General features: G+C 36.0%; 3 protein-coding genes across 16 annotated transcripts; all 3 read left to right on the top strand.

The window, feature by feature from the left end:
- The first annotated feature begins 3,117 nt into the window (after positions 1-3,117).
- On the top strand, positions 3,118-5,232 carry LOC103324811 (uncharacterized). 2 transcript variants are annotated; one of them, XM_008226923.2, is made up of 3 exons: positions 3,118-3,275; positions 4,416-4,574; positions 4,727-5,232. In XM_008226923.2, exons 1-3 carry the CDS (start codon positions 3,264-3,266, stop codon positions 5,009-5,011), a joined length of 456 nt encoding a protein of 151 aa, XP_008225145.2. In that variant the 5' UTR covers positions 3,118-3,263; the 3' UTR covers positions 5,012-5,232. The 2 variants fall into 2 exon arrangements, with proteins under 2 accessions (XP_008225145.2, XP_008225144.2); XM_008226922.2 differs by having other exon boundaries at positions 4,724-5,232.
- Positions 5,233-6,105: 873 nt separating this feature from the next.
- Positions 6,106-9,394, top strand: LOC103324809 (protein NUCLEAR FUSION DEFECTIVE 6, mitochondrial). Of its 10 annotated transcripts, none has more exons than XR_001677534.2 (4): positions 6,107-6,326; positions 6,436-6,557; positions 8,011-8,082; positions 9,075-9,394. XR_001677534.2 is itself a non-coding variant. In XM_089049387.1 (4 exons), the coding sequence occupies exons 1-3, from the start codon at positions 6,172-6,174 to the stop codon at positions 7,417-7,419; spliced, it is 288 nt and encodes a 95-aa protein (XP_088905513.1). In that variant the 5' UTR covers positions 6,107-6,171; the 3' UTR covers positions 7,420-7,463; positions 7,588-7,916. The 10 variants fall into 10 exon arrangements, 8 of the variants coding, with proteins under 8 accessions (XP_016648524.1, XP_088905512.1, XP_088905513.1 ...); XM_089049387.1 differs by lacking the exons at positions 8,011-8,082; positions 9,075-9,394 and adding exons at positions 7,409-7,463; positions 7,588-7,916; XR_513607.2 differs by lacking the exon at positions 9,075-9,394 and adding an exon at positions 8,822-9,048 and having other exon boundaries at positions 6,108-6,326.
- Positions 9,395-11,544: 2,150 nt separating this feature from the next.
- On the top strand, positions 11,545-14,815 carry LOC103324808 (protein DEHYDRATION-INDUCED 19-like). 4 transcript variants are annotated; one of them, XM_089047799.1, is made up of 5 exons: positions 11,545-12,051; positions 12,184-12,323; positions 13,319-13,396; positions 13,498-13,781; positions 14,386-14,766. In XM_089047799.1, the coding sequence occupies exons 1-5, from the start codon at positions 11,967-11,969 to the stop codon at positions 14,492-14,494; spliced, it is 696 nt and encodes a 231-aa protein (XP_088903925.1). In that variant the 5' UTR covers positions 11,545-11,966; the 3' UTR covers positions 14,495-14,766. The 4 variants fall into 4 exon arrangements, with proteins under 4 accessions (XP_088903925.1, XP_088903922.1, XP_088903924.1 ...); XM_089047796.1 differs by having other exon boundaries at positions 11,546-12,051; positions 14,008-14,815; XM_089047798.1 differs by lacking the exon at positions 13,319-13,396 and having other exon boundaries at positions 11,546-12,051; positions 13,504-13,781; positions 14,008-14,815.
- The last annotated feature ends 418 nt before the right edge of the window (positions 14,816-15,233 follow it).

The following is a 15,233-nucleotide window of genomic DNA, read 5'->3' as shown; positions in this document are numbered from 1 at the left end:
GGCATGTAATTTCCAGCTTCAAGATATAATTCAGAATTTTCTATTGCATTCTAACAATAACCAGTCACAAAATTCTTGATTTCGATATAATGAATGATTAGAAACAATAAAATTAGGAATATAGAAGCCACTTTGGAACAGAACAAGCATCATGTAGGGAAGAGGAGGAATAAAATAAACAATTGTATGTAATTGCGTAGATAGAATTTGCTCAGTTTGGACCCCCTCTCCCTCTTCTTTTTTTTTTAATTTTTTTTAATTTTTTTTTTTCTCCCCAGCATCACTATCATATGAGAGGCAAGGCAATACATATATTCTAGCAACTTTGTGAACAGCTTTACCTTATGCATTGCATTGCAAGTATAGGCCGGAATTAATGGCCACCAACCTCAGTTTGATTGAGAGCATCTCTAACAGACTCTCTATCCTCTCTTCTCTCATTACTTTGGCTAAAAAGAAGGAAAATCCTCCTCCAGCAAACTCCCTACTTGGCTCTGTATTTTGGAGAACCAACTTTTGTCTCTCTACATGTAGAGAGGAGGAGAGAGAATTTGGCTAGGATGAGAGAGAAAAAGGGAGAGAGAGATAGAGATATTTGGTAGGTCGGTGGGGTTGGGTTTCTACTTTTTTTATAAATATATTTGATTTGCAAGAGAAAGAGAGAGGAGGAAATACCTTTTAAGTGATTTGCTATAATAGCTTTCTAGCTATTTTAGCTAAAATTTAGCTAAAATTTGGAGACTCTCCTGGATATGTTCTGACATTGTAATTCCTAGTTAATGAGGCTGACCTACAATTAAACTCAAGAATCCACCTGCTTTAGAGGTCCACCAGAAGAAAATAAGCCCATGTTTGTAATGGGTTATGGGTAGTTGCCCATACGTTGTGGTTTAATATTTCTCAGAAATACCAAAATATGGCCCAACTTTCTTGAAGCATAAGCCCGAAGAAAAACCAAACAATCTGGAGGGGCTGGCAAACCCATTATAAAAAAGTTTGAACTTTGACAAGAAGAAAGAAAAGGTCAACGAGGCATGCTACGGTGAGTCACTTCCGATCTTGTAAGTGATTTCAGACCATTGATGCATGCGGAGTTGGCATTTCCTCAATGATAAGAAATTACTTACACAAAATCCGTAATCAATTTAGAGGTTTGCTATACAACCTTTCAATGCATGCATTAGTAAATGTACTATGTTATGTCTCACTCTTAAGAATGAGGTTCATTTTAATTAACAATTTGCGATTGTGATTAGCATTTTCATTAATGAAAAACTGCCAAATTTGCAGGGCTTATAAGTATATTAGAAGTGTGCCGTGTGGGTTGGGATAACATATGGGAAAATGGACGGTGTCGGCATTCAAAATCCTAGGAGGGTGGAGGGGGTCTTGGCACTCGAGCTTTGGCTGGTGTTTTGCCAGTTGCTAGCGACCAAAACAATAATTTTATGCGTGCAACTGTGTTGGGCACGTTTTGGAAAATTGATCCTGACCTTTTTGGTCCCTACCTGACCTACCCAACTAGTCATTCCTTGCGACCATTCACTTTCAACCTTCACCTTCATTGTCTCATCTCAACTCAAGCTGCTTGCCAGCTTCCATGGGGTCTTTAATCTCTCACCTGAAAATTTTCCTTCCTTTCCTCCCTCAGCCTCTCAGATGTGCTTACGTCATAACTTTTCTCTTTCTACTTTCTGTGCCCTGAGTTCTTGGTGAATAATGAATATGGGCACAGAAATTGCTCTCTGACTTGCATAGATGCATGTCACTGTTGACATGTGAAAAAGGTTAAATCGTTGGTTCAAATTGATTGATCAAAGATTCAAAGTTTCAATCTTTTTCCTTCTTCTTCCAGTTGTTGATTCAAGTAATTAACTTGAAGTGTAATTGAAGGACATAAAATGAATGACATATTTATAGGAAAAAAGGGTATGAAGTGAATGAGTTTGGCAACCCAGAAACTGGACCCACTAAAAGTTTCAACCCCAAAGATCCATTTCTGGTATTGGTGGACAGTGCTTGTAGTAAAAGCGGAGGGGAAAAGCAGCTGCACTGCAGGCCAAGAAACACAGCTAAGCTAGCTTTGTCCGATTACAATTTACAGCTGCCTGCTTTAGTTTGCTGTTTTCACCTGTTATTAATAATGCGTTTTCAGTGATTTGATTTTAGAGCCTCCCAAGCTGCAATTTCTGAATACATGCACATAACATTATGCACATGATGAAATCAATGGCGTGCTCTTTTTGGATAAGAAAGAACTGAAACTCAAAATGTACTGTTAAACAGACAATATGTAAAGCAATTACAGGCCTTGCAGCTCCATATGTGAAAACCCCATTCAAGTACGAGCCTTGTCCCACCCATCCCATACTATTCATGATTTGATCCAATATATATTATACACCACAAGGCTACAAATGCCAACCTGTTAGAAAGCTCTTGGAAATGTCAATGATACTGCATCAGAAATTCATGAATTTCACAACAGCACCATAAACACAAAATTGAATTCTACCTTGATCATGATTAATTATCTGATAGCTGTTGTCACATCTACAGTGCAATTCCACGTTAAGGTTAAGATGTCATGATCACTAATGTTGTTTCAAACTTAAGGATAATTAAGCAGCAAAAAGGAAACTGCAAAAAGCAACCCTTTCTGTTCTGTTGTATAATCCATTTTGCAAGTGTAATTTCACATCAGGTCCAAGTGTACCTCAACAATCACAGTCAGCTCTTGAAAAGGCAGCAGAGATTGCTCAACAGCTTCAACCTCCTAATGTTTCCTAATAAATATATATTTTCTCATTTCTAAATGAACCCACCTAACCCTTTTGATTTCCACTTGGTTTACAACATTCAACTTCAATTACTGCACGGCTGCACCAAGAACAGACTAAAAACACCCGACATTTATGATGTTAAGCCTTTACTTAAATAGGTGGTTATGTGGCACAGATAAGATTTTTAATTAAGGAATTGAATTAGTGGTTAAACTGTTGACGTTTGTCTGAGCCATGGTAACTATCAAATGTTAATTAAAAACACAACAGGCTGAGGTTGTGTAAATTTGCAGTTATATCATCAATTGATTTGAACTAGACATCGAGATGGGACCCAAGCTCATTTAATCTCCTGATGTAATCTTTTTTAAGGAAGAATATAAACAACCCTTGTTTTCTCCATAACGTTTTCCCAGTGTGTGGACTTCCTGTGATAATCTTCTGCTTCTCTTTTCTTCTTTTACTCAAGCTGTTCACGCCATGGCCACGGAGGTAACATTTTCAGCCTTACATTTGGAACTCTTATAACTGAAGGACTTATAATTCTCTAGGATTTCTTAGTGTGTGTTTGTTGTTCCATTGTTTTCTGAATGATGGTCTGGTTTCTTCTCTGTTTCTGGGTTTTCAGTGTTTGAATAGAATTTTATAGGATTTATGAGAATTGAAACTTGCTTTGCCTCTGGCTCTGGTTATGGTCACGCTCATAGTTACCTCATAGTTACCTCAGTTTCACGGCCTCTTTTTAATTTTCAATGTTTAAAACAATTTCTTTTGTTTTGGCTTATGGGGTTCTTAAGAGAGCGGAAATGGAACATGCATGCTTGTAGTATCATATTTTTGGTGTCATGGATGTGTAAGTATTCATCCTTCATCAATGACAAAATCCTTCATGATCACCTTTTGTCTCAGACAGAGGCTGCTTTGATCTGTCACTTCAATATCAGGAAAAGGAGGAAGAAGAAAATTTATTGTGGACAATCTAAGAACTTTGTTTTATTGAAGAAAAAAGTGTTCTTCTCTGGCTCTCAGCTTTTAGGTCATGATTTAAGACTTTAAGTTGCCACAAATCAATGGCTCCATGACTTAGAATGTTCTTTCTGAAACATAATTGCGATTACATCTGCATCTTTCTTCCTAACATGTAATTTGACAAAATTATTGGCTGTATGTTATGTTGATACTAAGATTTCGTCTAGTTGGAATCTGCAAGATGATTAGTTAGAAATTGTCAAAGAAGCATAGTTTTTAGCAGGGTACCGATTCAAAGTTCAAAGTATTAAGTTAGATGCAAAGTCATTTTTAGGAGAATAAAATATGCATCATTGTCATTCTCTCAGTGTAGAAATGAATTATATAGAAAGACTAGATGTGCATTTTTACAATCATTTCATTACAAATTGGTTGAGCTGCAGACAGACTGAGCAGGTAGACCTAAACAAGGTCACTTTTACACTTAAATGTCAACGCCCTATGAATTAGCTTTAATATTTTTTAAACCAAGACCTGCATTTTCTGTTGTATTTTTTCCTACTGAGCGCAGATATGTTATAATACTAGTAAGACGTGATTGGCTAAAAAACATTGATGAATTTAAGATTTTATGTGGTGATGTTTGAATTGGTAACTCCCCAGGATCATGAAATGCCCCATGGATGGCCCCTTGGGCTTGAGATCATGAACATGAGACTTAGAGTGGAGGAGAGCTTACCGGCTGCTGTTGTAGGACACCGTCCTTTGCACATACCCTCTGCTAGTTTCACCTCTTTTTCATCCTCCAACCTTGACACTGAGGTAATTTGAACTTTTAACTGACTTGATCTCAAGTGCTTGGTTGCCCACATTGCAAAATTGTTCCCTTCTCATGAAATATGGTATGCATTTGTTATAACTTTTATATAGTTCTGATGTATTGGTGTTGCTGCTATATATTCTGGAATCAGCAGTCCACAGCATCCTTCTTCCAAGACCACAGCATGTCACTAGGCCGACTAATAGGGTTTCGAACAGGGGATAGAGGACGCTTGTACTACCCAAATTCAATTTGCTTCGAAGAAGTACATGACAGGAATTCCATTAAGGGTTCACATTCTGATGTCTCAACGAGGCATCAAGTAGCGTCTCGACGAATTTGCATACCATTGATGCTTGGTGCTCTCGTAAAGATAAGCCGGAATAAGAGTAAGAGCAAGAGCAAGTCAAAGAATGCAGTGTTTGATGGCAAAGGCTAAACCACATCATCTACATTGCCACACAAGGGAAATAAAATTTTCACAACATTGTGTCTAATTTCTTCAGCCATTTTGTGTACTGAGAACTGAGTTGACATGTTGATTTAGAGCATTGCATTTGTTTGTTTCATTAAAAATTTTATTCTAAAACTCTAAGGACTTGATAAAAGTTTGGATGTGATAAAAATTCAAGAGGTCATTGATAGCTTGGTTCAGGACAAGACCCCAGGGTCCCCAGACAGTTCTCCATTGAGTGCTGTGGTATTTATTGGTTACCTTCTTCAAATTGATTATGAAAGAGAAAGGAAAAGGATTGATAGCAATAAGAGCATCTTGTGTGCAAATTGACTAAGCAAGCACCATATTCCAAGAGATGTTAATATCATATAGATCAAAAACAATACAGCCTTAACAAGTAACAAAGAACAAAAATAACATAAAGTTTCCCCATTTCTTCTAATAATTGTGATAGGTGGAGCAGATCAATTGGAAACAAGATTTCCTACTTATGTTTTGTATGTTTTTAGTAATAATGCTACTCTTATCACATTTGTATACCACATTCCTATACCATCTTATGTGGCATTGAGGTGGACAGCCACGTCAATTAAAATTATTTAATATTTTCTTTTCTTTTATGATTTATTCCAATATTTGTTTTTCTAATTGTCTTAATTAAAATACACTTTATTGATTTAATTGATGTGGCATATAATATGTAGACATGCCACATCTTGTGGTATAGAAATACGGGATAAAAATGTGGTACGTGTAGCATTACTCTTTTAGTAATGATGTTGCCATGTTGGTGTTGGGAAGGAGGGGAATCAAACATGGGATTTCGTACGTCACCGTGAATACTTATGTTTTATAACCATATTCATGTGAAATATATACATGGGTTTGAATAAATTATACTTCAATTTATGAGTATTACTTGTAGTTGACTTACAAATAACTACAAACCGTTGGATCTTGACTAAACTAATCAATATCCCCCAATCATAGCCGTCTATATATCTTCCAATCATCATATGCCACGTCCCTCATCCATTGGAGTAGACATACACACGCATACATGAGACCGCCACTCTAATGTCCCAAAACCTTCACCCAAGTCCTCGTCAAATCCTAAAACCCCAAAAACCACACCATCAGCCATGGCTTCCTTCGCCGCCAGGTCTGTCCTCCGCTCCACCGCGGCTCGAGCCACCGTCGGCTCGAGGCTCGCTTCGGCCGCCAGACCCAAACCAGCCTCCTCGCCTTTTCGCATCCCCAAACTAAACCAAAGCTCCACCTCTCCTCGCATTTTCAGGTAAAGCAAATGCACATCAAACCCTAAATCTTATTGCTATTTTTGTTTGTTCATATTCATTTTTTCATTTTCATTAACATGTGTGATATGTTGTGTTGAGCTTGTGAAGGTCGCCTGTGGAGTTGAGCTGCTGTGTGGAGACGATGCTTCCGTACCACACAGCCACTGCCTCTGCATTGCTCACTTCGATGCTCTCTGTCTCTCAGCGCTCCTACGGTTGGACCCCTGAAGGTATTCCCTCTTTTCCTTTTTAGTTATAGCTTCATGTTTCGTGATGGGTATTTGCTGTTTTGAGTTATTTGTGGCATTGCAACTGGAAATTGCTTATCAGCTCATTTACTTGTGGTTGTGTTCAATTTACGTTCTTTGTGTGTACATTACAAGTTGTGATATCTGGGATGTTGGAGCCAATAGGCAAGCTAATTGTGATAAGCAATGCCAACTTTTGCATTGTAGTTTTTCCGTGAATTGGTCGACGATTGCTAGTTTATGGTCTGAGGTTTGAGCACTGTGGTTACTTTTAATTGCACAGTATTTTCTCTTTCATCCCTGAAGTGAAGTGGGGGGTCCTTTAGTGATTCATGTGCTATTATGTGGACTTTCTTCTTCTTCTTTCTTTTTTTTTTGTTTGTTCTGAACCCAGTAATATGAAGAAGTTAAATTTAGAAATCTATGCCCATAAGAGAATGTTTAAGGAAATGATTGGCTCGCATGGTCAGAATAATTAACTGAATATATGATCTTCTTTGCTGAGGGAATATGATTGGCTCCCATGGTCAGTTTCATGGTATCTAGGAAACCTCTATAAAAGATCTGTTTTTTGGCCGGTCCTTATAAAAGATCTAAAAGCTAAGTTTGGGGTTCCAATGAGGGACCTTCCTAAATTAGAATTATTTAGCATTACTTTGAATCTATGTTTTAATTTGTTCAATTTCAGTTCTTTTTTTTTTTTTGTACAAGGTGTAGTAAAAAGTGGACAACTTTACATGCAAAGGAAGTATAGTAATTTACCTACATTCCAGATGGCCTAATTGTTCTTTCTAAAAGTTCTTCAATTTTCTTTTTCTTTTTCTTTGTCTGAGGAGGGGGGTGATGTTAGATGATGATGGATGGAAGTGTGGCCATGACATTGAATCAGTGAGCCAATCTTTTTGCCTATTTTCTTCCAAAATCTCTTATTTTCTTTGGGTTATCCCATCTTTCTCTCTATCTATCCCCTGTCTTGCACAATGAAAGAATGCATATGCTTTTTCTTTTGTAGGGCAAGACAAGACTAGATGAGGATCAAGCATCAAATTTGGAGTGACTTGGATTTGTTTTTGTTGTCGACTTTTGAAAGTGTTCATTGGACTGTTCTCTTCAGTAGAATAGATGAGAAGACCATCAGTCTACAATTATCTAGCAAAGTGTTGAATTTTATGTGTAAAATTGGGTTTTTCATTCATATAACAGTTGTATTCCTTTGCATAAATGTGCTTTTGTGCAATTCTTTCAACAATGGTGAATTGAATATCTGATGGCTTCTGATATGAACGTTGAAACTTTGAATGGAAATGCAAAAATTTAGTCAACATGAAAATTCTGGTGGAACTGCTTTTCTTTTTTCTTTGTTATTTGTGTCACCATAGTCATACAAGGATAGTTACAATAATAATAATAATCATGATTTGTTGTATTTACTCAGATTGCAATGATGATGTATGATGAATATCAGAGGGTTCGAGCAAAGTTTTATGTACTTGCGCCCTAAGACAAGGTGGTTAAATACAGCTTTTTGGTAGGGTTAATAGATGATTCTTTTTATATAGCTGAACAAGGTGGTGAAAAAAATTAATGTAGTTCTTGATGCAGAAAGGAACTAAAATTATGTCTGGGTGCTTCCTAATGGTCTTTTGGTTTAAAACAATTTGAATCTGTTTGTAGTGTGATTATAATGACAATTATAATGATGATCATGGTTCCTTATAAATTAGTTTAAGGATTGCACTCGTGCACATCTTGTTTCACTTTCAACTAATGACTTCATTCTATTTTCATCTCTGGAGGAAACACTCAATGTTTCTACTCTAGTTTCTTCCTCAGCAAAGATTTGTCTTTAGTGTTGAACCTTCTTTATTTGGATAGAGGATATGGTAGTCTAGTACTTGCACTTCATGTTCATAGAATAATTTGGGAAATGCCAAGAAAGCTGTTATAACTTGATTGAATGAGCAGAAAAGTTAACAAGTGTTGGCATATGATTCTGATGTTGCTAATAACTTGTCCCTTTTTGTTTCAAGTTTCTTAGGCAATAGTTGCACAGTTGCACTAGATTCTTATACTTGCTGAAATCAGTTTTAAGGATGATAATAACTTTGCCGCAAATTTCATTCTATCTCGTATCTGTGACTCCAGACCTAGAAGATAAAATGTTATAGTTCCCTTTCTGCCACCCGCTTCCAAATCCCTCGTAAGCTTCTTCTTCTTCTTTTGACGGTGGGTGTTTCTTTGTTTAGGGCTGTGATGATTCCTCATTAGCAGACTTCAGACTTTGGCTTGGAGACTTACCATGTTTCGATTCTGTTTACCTTGCTTATAAAGTTTCAGTTGTGAACGTTGTTGTTACTTACTTAGAAACTAATGTCTAAACTGACTCATGCTTTTGTCTCATTATGCATTACGTTTTCATCTGAACTGCAAATTATGGTTAAAATGGTTCCAAATTTCTCAGTCTTCATAAAAAGTTTACTTCTTGTTCTTTTATTGTAGATGGATGATTATTATCTGTTGGGATGCGGTGCATTGATCGTAGTTTTCATTGGATTTCAATCGACTTTGTAGGACTTTGCTTGAGGCATGCTTCATCATAGTTGGCTGTGATAATTCACAGAAATGTTTTTGGTTCTACAATCATTTTGAGGAAGTAGATGTCATGATGATTTATATTGTTTTTATATAATTTTCCAATTTCTAAATCCTGATCATGATGAGGTTGAGGTTGAACTTATTGATCCAAGCTATGGATCATCTTCCCTTCTCCTCAATTCTCATGATTCTGAGCCTAATAATTTAATATATCTTTTACTTAATTATTTATTTAATTTTTATATGAAAGAAGTAAATACATCTAGTTGGAAACAGGCCCAGAGTAAGTTGACCAAGTCGACCTGCTTAGACCTTATAGGATGATAAATTTGACTTTATGAAGAGCCAAATTGCTCATCGTCCATGAGCCATGAGGCGTTAAAGATGGCCTGAAAGCCGGTTGAAAACAGTTTGACTAGAACTATTTCAGTCAAGGCTAAGACTTGAACACTCACAAATCGAAGCACTTTGTTTGATTCTTGAATCCAAAGAGGAAAAGATCCATCATTATTCAGAAAACAAACAAACAAGATGAATGCTATAGCCTTTAGTTCTTACTCTAATGGTACCTATTCAGGCAGAGAAAAATCCCTAAGCAGTTTATATCATTGGCATCTTACACTTAAAAAAATATATAAAAATTCATTGCTGAGACTCGATACTCGAAAAGGAAAAATAAACAAAAGCAAAGTTATATGTATTTATTTATTGAAAAGTTATATGTATAGGGTTTGATGTCGAATAATTCTTTTTTGTCGTCTCATTGGTGGTTTATTATTATTGTCAGCTTCCATTCACGTTCCACCCGAGGAAGAAAAGAAACATGGAAGTTATAAATATTAGGGGTGGCATTTTAAACCGAAAAACTGAAAAACCGCAAAAATCAACCGACAATTTACCGCAATGAAACCGCAATCGCTAAACCGAACCGCATTTGCGGTATTAAGAACCGAACCGCATTTGCAGTTGCATGTATTTGATTTTCAAAACTTGCGGTTATCGCAAACCGCAAAGACACGGATGATGAAGTTGAATTTTACAAGGAAATGGAATATATGACAACTTGTAAGTAATTAGTTTATTTATACTAATGTTATTTATGCTTCTTCTTATAATAAAATGTACTACACTATGTTGTTTTATTTGTAAATAACATTGGTGCTCAAACAACACAACGGGGTTCTTCAAATCCACTCACCACCAACACTTGAGTTTGTAACTTTAGTTTGTAACATTGGTGCATTGCATTTTCCTTTTAGTTTGTAACTTTAATTAACTTTGAATTGAATTTTTCTTTTTTGTTGTAACTTTAATTCATTTTGCTTTGCATTTTCCTTTTGGTTTATAACTTTAAAGGATTTGGAATTGGAATGCTTGAGAAGTTTAACTTTAATTGAAATGCTTAGAATTGTAACTTTAATTTTGTTAGGTTGTGAATGCTTGAGAAGTTGATGAGATTGTGAATTTATATATGTTTGATAAATTGAGGTTGTGTATTTATTTATTTAGGTTGTGAATTTATATTTTTGTGAATGCTTGAGAACTCGCGGTTTTAAACCGCTAATTCGTAGTAATCGACCGCATTTTGCGGTTTACCGCAAAACGCGGTCGGTTTATGTTTCAAAAATCACCAAACCGCAAATAGTCGGTCGGTTTGCGGTTTGAGTAAAAATTGCGATTACCAAACCGCAACCACCCCTAATAAATATATGGTTGAAACTCGAAATGGAAAATTAAAAAAAATAATAATAATTTTGGAGAGAAAAGCGGTAGCTTTTTATTAAGGAAAATATGGGTAACTAATACAAAAACTAAGTGTTTTATATCAATGAGCTCGGTTGTCAATCTAACTGGATAATTTTATCCGCTTAACTGCAAGTGGGAGCAGGAACTTTATCTCTAATAGAGTGTGCCCCAATCCCTCTCAAAACATGCCCCTAAAACTATATGTTACAATCCTCAAATAAAAAATCACAAAAAAAATATCGAGATTCTTCAAAGCAAGTGATGAAGGCACTAATATTAAGAGCAAAACGAGACAATGTGGTGAGGCGAATGTGGGCAAAATTTCCTCCGTGATCTAAGTCCACAAAATTAAAAACTTAAAAACAAAACAAAACAAAAACATAACGCAAATTTAGACCACCAATAAAATACGACGAAAAAACCGACATATCTTTTCCCATTTGCTTTATGTCGACTCCGATACTCAGTGCTGACCACAAATCCTACCATTAAACCTTTTTTAGGGTCCGAAATCCTACAATTAAACCTGAAAACAGAATTTAACCAAAAATTAATTAATGAAATGAATCCTATCCTATATAATATGTCGTCAATCATTTTATTCTTCTCTTACCGCCTTAATTATCCTTATCGTTATTTATGATGCTTCCTCCTCAGCGTCCTCATAGTCGTACTCATATTTAAGAAAAAGTCAAATTTCTCCGAAATTTTATTTATTTATGCTTCATTCCACAATCTGAATATTTTATATTTTACATTTCTATTTCTATTTTTATTTATACATGTCAAATAATCCAGCTTCCTCCTCAAATATCTCTCGGTCTCTCTTTCTCTCTTCATTTTTGAAGAATCAACTTCCATAATATTTCAGAGAAAACAGAAACTGAAAATTAAGCCACACAAATATAAACACCGACTTTGGAGGATAAAGATTAATTTTCTTTGATATATATTTTTTTGTGAAAATTAATTTGTTGAGAAATCAATCAATCAGAGAGAGAGCTTGACGCCTGAGCGAATCGGATCGAATCGTATCTTTCTTCTTCTTCGATGGACTCTGAGTTCTGGACCTCCCGCCTCGCCGCCGCCAAGCGCCAGTACACGTTGCAGCACCATCACCAGAGCTCCCACTTTGGTCCGTACCCCCTCTTGCTCTGTTTTTTTGTTCATTTCTCATTTCATCTCTGTTCATCAATTATTGAATCCGATATATCATTTCTCCTTTTTCTTATTCTGTACAATAATAATAATAATATATAAAAAAAAGATCGGTTAAGCATCGATGATTTCGAGGTTGAAGACGAGGTCCGACCCGACTTCCCGTGCCCGTATTGTTACGAGGACTTCGACATCGCGTCCTTGTGCTCGCACCTCGAAGACGAGCACTCGTGCGAATCTAAAGTCACCGTATGTGCTTATTTATCTCTTTTTTTTTTTTATATGCATAATATTTGTTACATAAATAAAGTTGTTGATTTGGTTCCTGGAAGAAGAAAAAGCTATGATTTTTGTTTTTGGTGTTGGTCAAATGTTATTGCCTAATCTGGAAATCTGCGATTGATATTTTGATTTTATCAAAGGCGTATAACTATAACTGCTATCTTGTCATTGCTTTCTTCTTTTGAGCATGCAGTCCTGTATTGGTTTAAAAATAAAATCGTAGTTTTTTCCTCTTATAGAAAGAAAGAGAAAAAAGACGGGTAGGAATGCGCCCAAGTATCTTTCTTTTTTCCTGAAATATTTGAAATGGTTCATATGTTAGTGAAATGATTTAATTTTGTTGTTTTTTCCGTTTGGTTTTTTGGATAAGGAAGGGAGGAATTAATACAAAGGAATTTCCAGGAATTGCCCATATGATGCATGTTTAAGCTAAGGATAGATTTAGATGGTTAATGTGTGACATAATGATGATTTTTTTGTTAGAAAACGTATAAGAGGGCTTAAGTAGTTATTTTCATACACAAAACCTCAACACAAGCTGGGAAATGTCTCTTGGCATTTTCTAGAATGATCGATCTTTGACCCATTTAACAAGTTATTTCTATGATGACTTGGAATATGACTCTTCATCATGGTATCTTCTTCTTTATATAGAACACTTCCAATTCTCGCCCTTCGTCTTTCATGATATGTCCGCTTATATAGAACGCCTCCAATTCTCACCCTTCTGTTCAACTCTAAGCCACATTAAGCTTCTTTTTTATTTGAGCGATGAAATGGTGTGATTGTTACTTCTATTCTTTTGGTTTTCTTCTTCTGTACTTCCACCATTATCCTTGCAATGATAAAACTTTGTAGTAACTAAACAAAAAGTAATCAACTTTCCTTCATTTTGTGCTAGTTACTTTTACCCTTAATTTCTGATTGATGCTTCATGCAAAAAAAATTACTCTCTTTTGTAGGTTTGTCCCATTTGCTCTGTTAAAGTTGCACGGGACATGTTAAGTCATATCACACTGCAACATGGACATTTGTTCAAGATATCCTTTAAATTGGAATTTTATCAAATTGGATTCCTGATAATGTATCCGTGAACAAAGTTTGATTGTTGTCTTTTGTACTTTCCTTAACTGAATATCACTTGCAGAGACGTCGCAGGTTACGTAGAGTTGCTATTCCTAACAGTCAGGCACTGTCCCTCCTTGGCCGGGATCTTCGTGAGGCTCATCTTCAGGTGCTTCTAGGGAGTGGTGGATATCGATCAGACAATGCTAATGTGTCTAATGCCGCTACCGATCCGTTCCTGTCATCACTTATTTTGAATTTCCCTGCATCAGGAGCAGATGAAATTTCAAAATCTGTGGTAACCACTGCTGAGGACATTTCTGCAAAGAATGTGGCGCCAGCACATATATGGAAATCAAGGTACTGTTTCATATTAGAAACTGTGCTTTCATTGACTTTTTCAGCCCTTTCTATAGCCTATTAATTGTTCAATTATATGCATCACATAATTGTCACCATCACTCAATATTTTGAATGGTGGTTATTACCTTGTTACCTCATTCCCGTGTATTGAGGAAGTACTTGTTTCAACTTATCTCTCTTTACTTTCTAAAATTTGTTGTGCGTGTTCTTGGTGCATCAAAAGTATGGTAGATAAAATCATCAACCTTGGTCATACAGAATGGAGTATACACTGGCAAACTTTTGTTTGGATCGGTGTGGTCAGACCTCTCCAAGGTATAACTATTAGTAGCCAAGGTGGTGCCAAGTCAATGTTTGAATTGGTGTCAATTTATTTTCCTAGACAATACTTAGTTTTTATTAAGCATCCAGTATTTCCTAGACCATAGAAGTAATAATCTGACCCCAAAACAAAGTACCGTTAATGTTGAAGAAGCTGATGCCCCATCTTTAAGGTTAATACATGCCCAAGCGCCTCTAAAGCTGTTCTTTGAATCTGAAATATGGCTCTCTGTCTCTCTCTCTCTTTCTCCGTCTCTCTCCGTCTATCTCTCTTTTGCAGTTTTGATCCTTCATTGAGTTATGAAGAGAGGGAGAAAAGGATTCGACAAGCTACTGGAAGAGCTGGTTTTATGCAAGATCTGTTTCTCTCGACACTGTTAGGTGACTAATGGAGACAGTAAGTTTGTTTCAATAAAAATAAAAATGAGTTATTCAAAATCTTATGATTGGGGTTCTTGTTGGGTGGGATTCTAATGGTTTTGCATTCTAAAACAACCCAATACAATACCTGCCTCATATGAGTATTTCAGCAGCAGCAGTATGAGTGCTTGATTAAAATAACCTGTCTTCTACCAAGCACCTTTCCTTCAGATTCAGAATGTAATGCAGTCTGAAGAAACATTGATTTCTTTAGTTTATGGAGAACCTTAATTTTATGATAGTTAGCGTGTACATGATAAACAAACGGGTGAATGTGCCAGTTTCCAGCATAGCAAAAGTCTCAATTGGTTCCAGTTGAAGCAGATGAATTGAATTCTGATGATCAAAGGAAACTTTTATAATTTGAACAAAATGTTGTTTCTGCATGGACTAAGTTGTTGAATTTATTTACCTAAATTGAAATTAAAGAGGACCCCCAAAAAAAAATATTAATATTGAAGAACCATTGTTATTCCTATGGAAGTTATCTTGTATCTCTAAACGACCAAATTGAAAGATTTAGACCACAATCGTTTCGTTTGTGCAAGTCGATCAAAATCATTAAGCATTGAAGCATTCAGAATTTGGTATTCCGATATGCTTTTTCCTATTTGCGACTGAAATTTTCTAGAGAGAGCTAGTAGTCGCCTTCCATTTGCACTCTCTCGCATTCCTTTACACAAGTGCAATAACATTGTTGCAATGATC

Source organism: Prunus mume, linkage group LG3, assembly GCF_029339155.1.
Source record: "Prunus mume cultivar Tortuosa linkage group LG3, ASM2933915v1, whole genome shotgun sequence".
Taxonomy (NCBI): Eukaryota; Viridiplantae; Streptophyta; class Magnoliopsida; order Rosales; family Rosaceae; genus Prunus; species Prunus mume.
The sequence above is the reverse complement of the archived record's forward strand: the minus strand, read 5'-3'. Positions and strand labels throughout refer to the sequence as shown.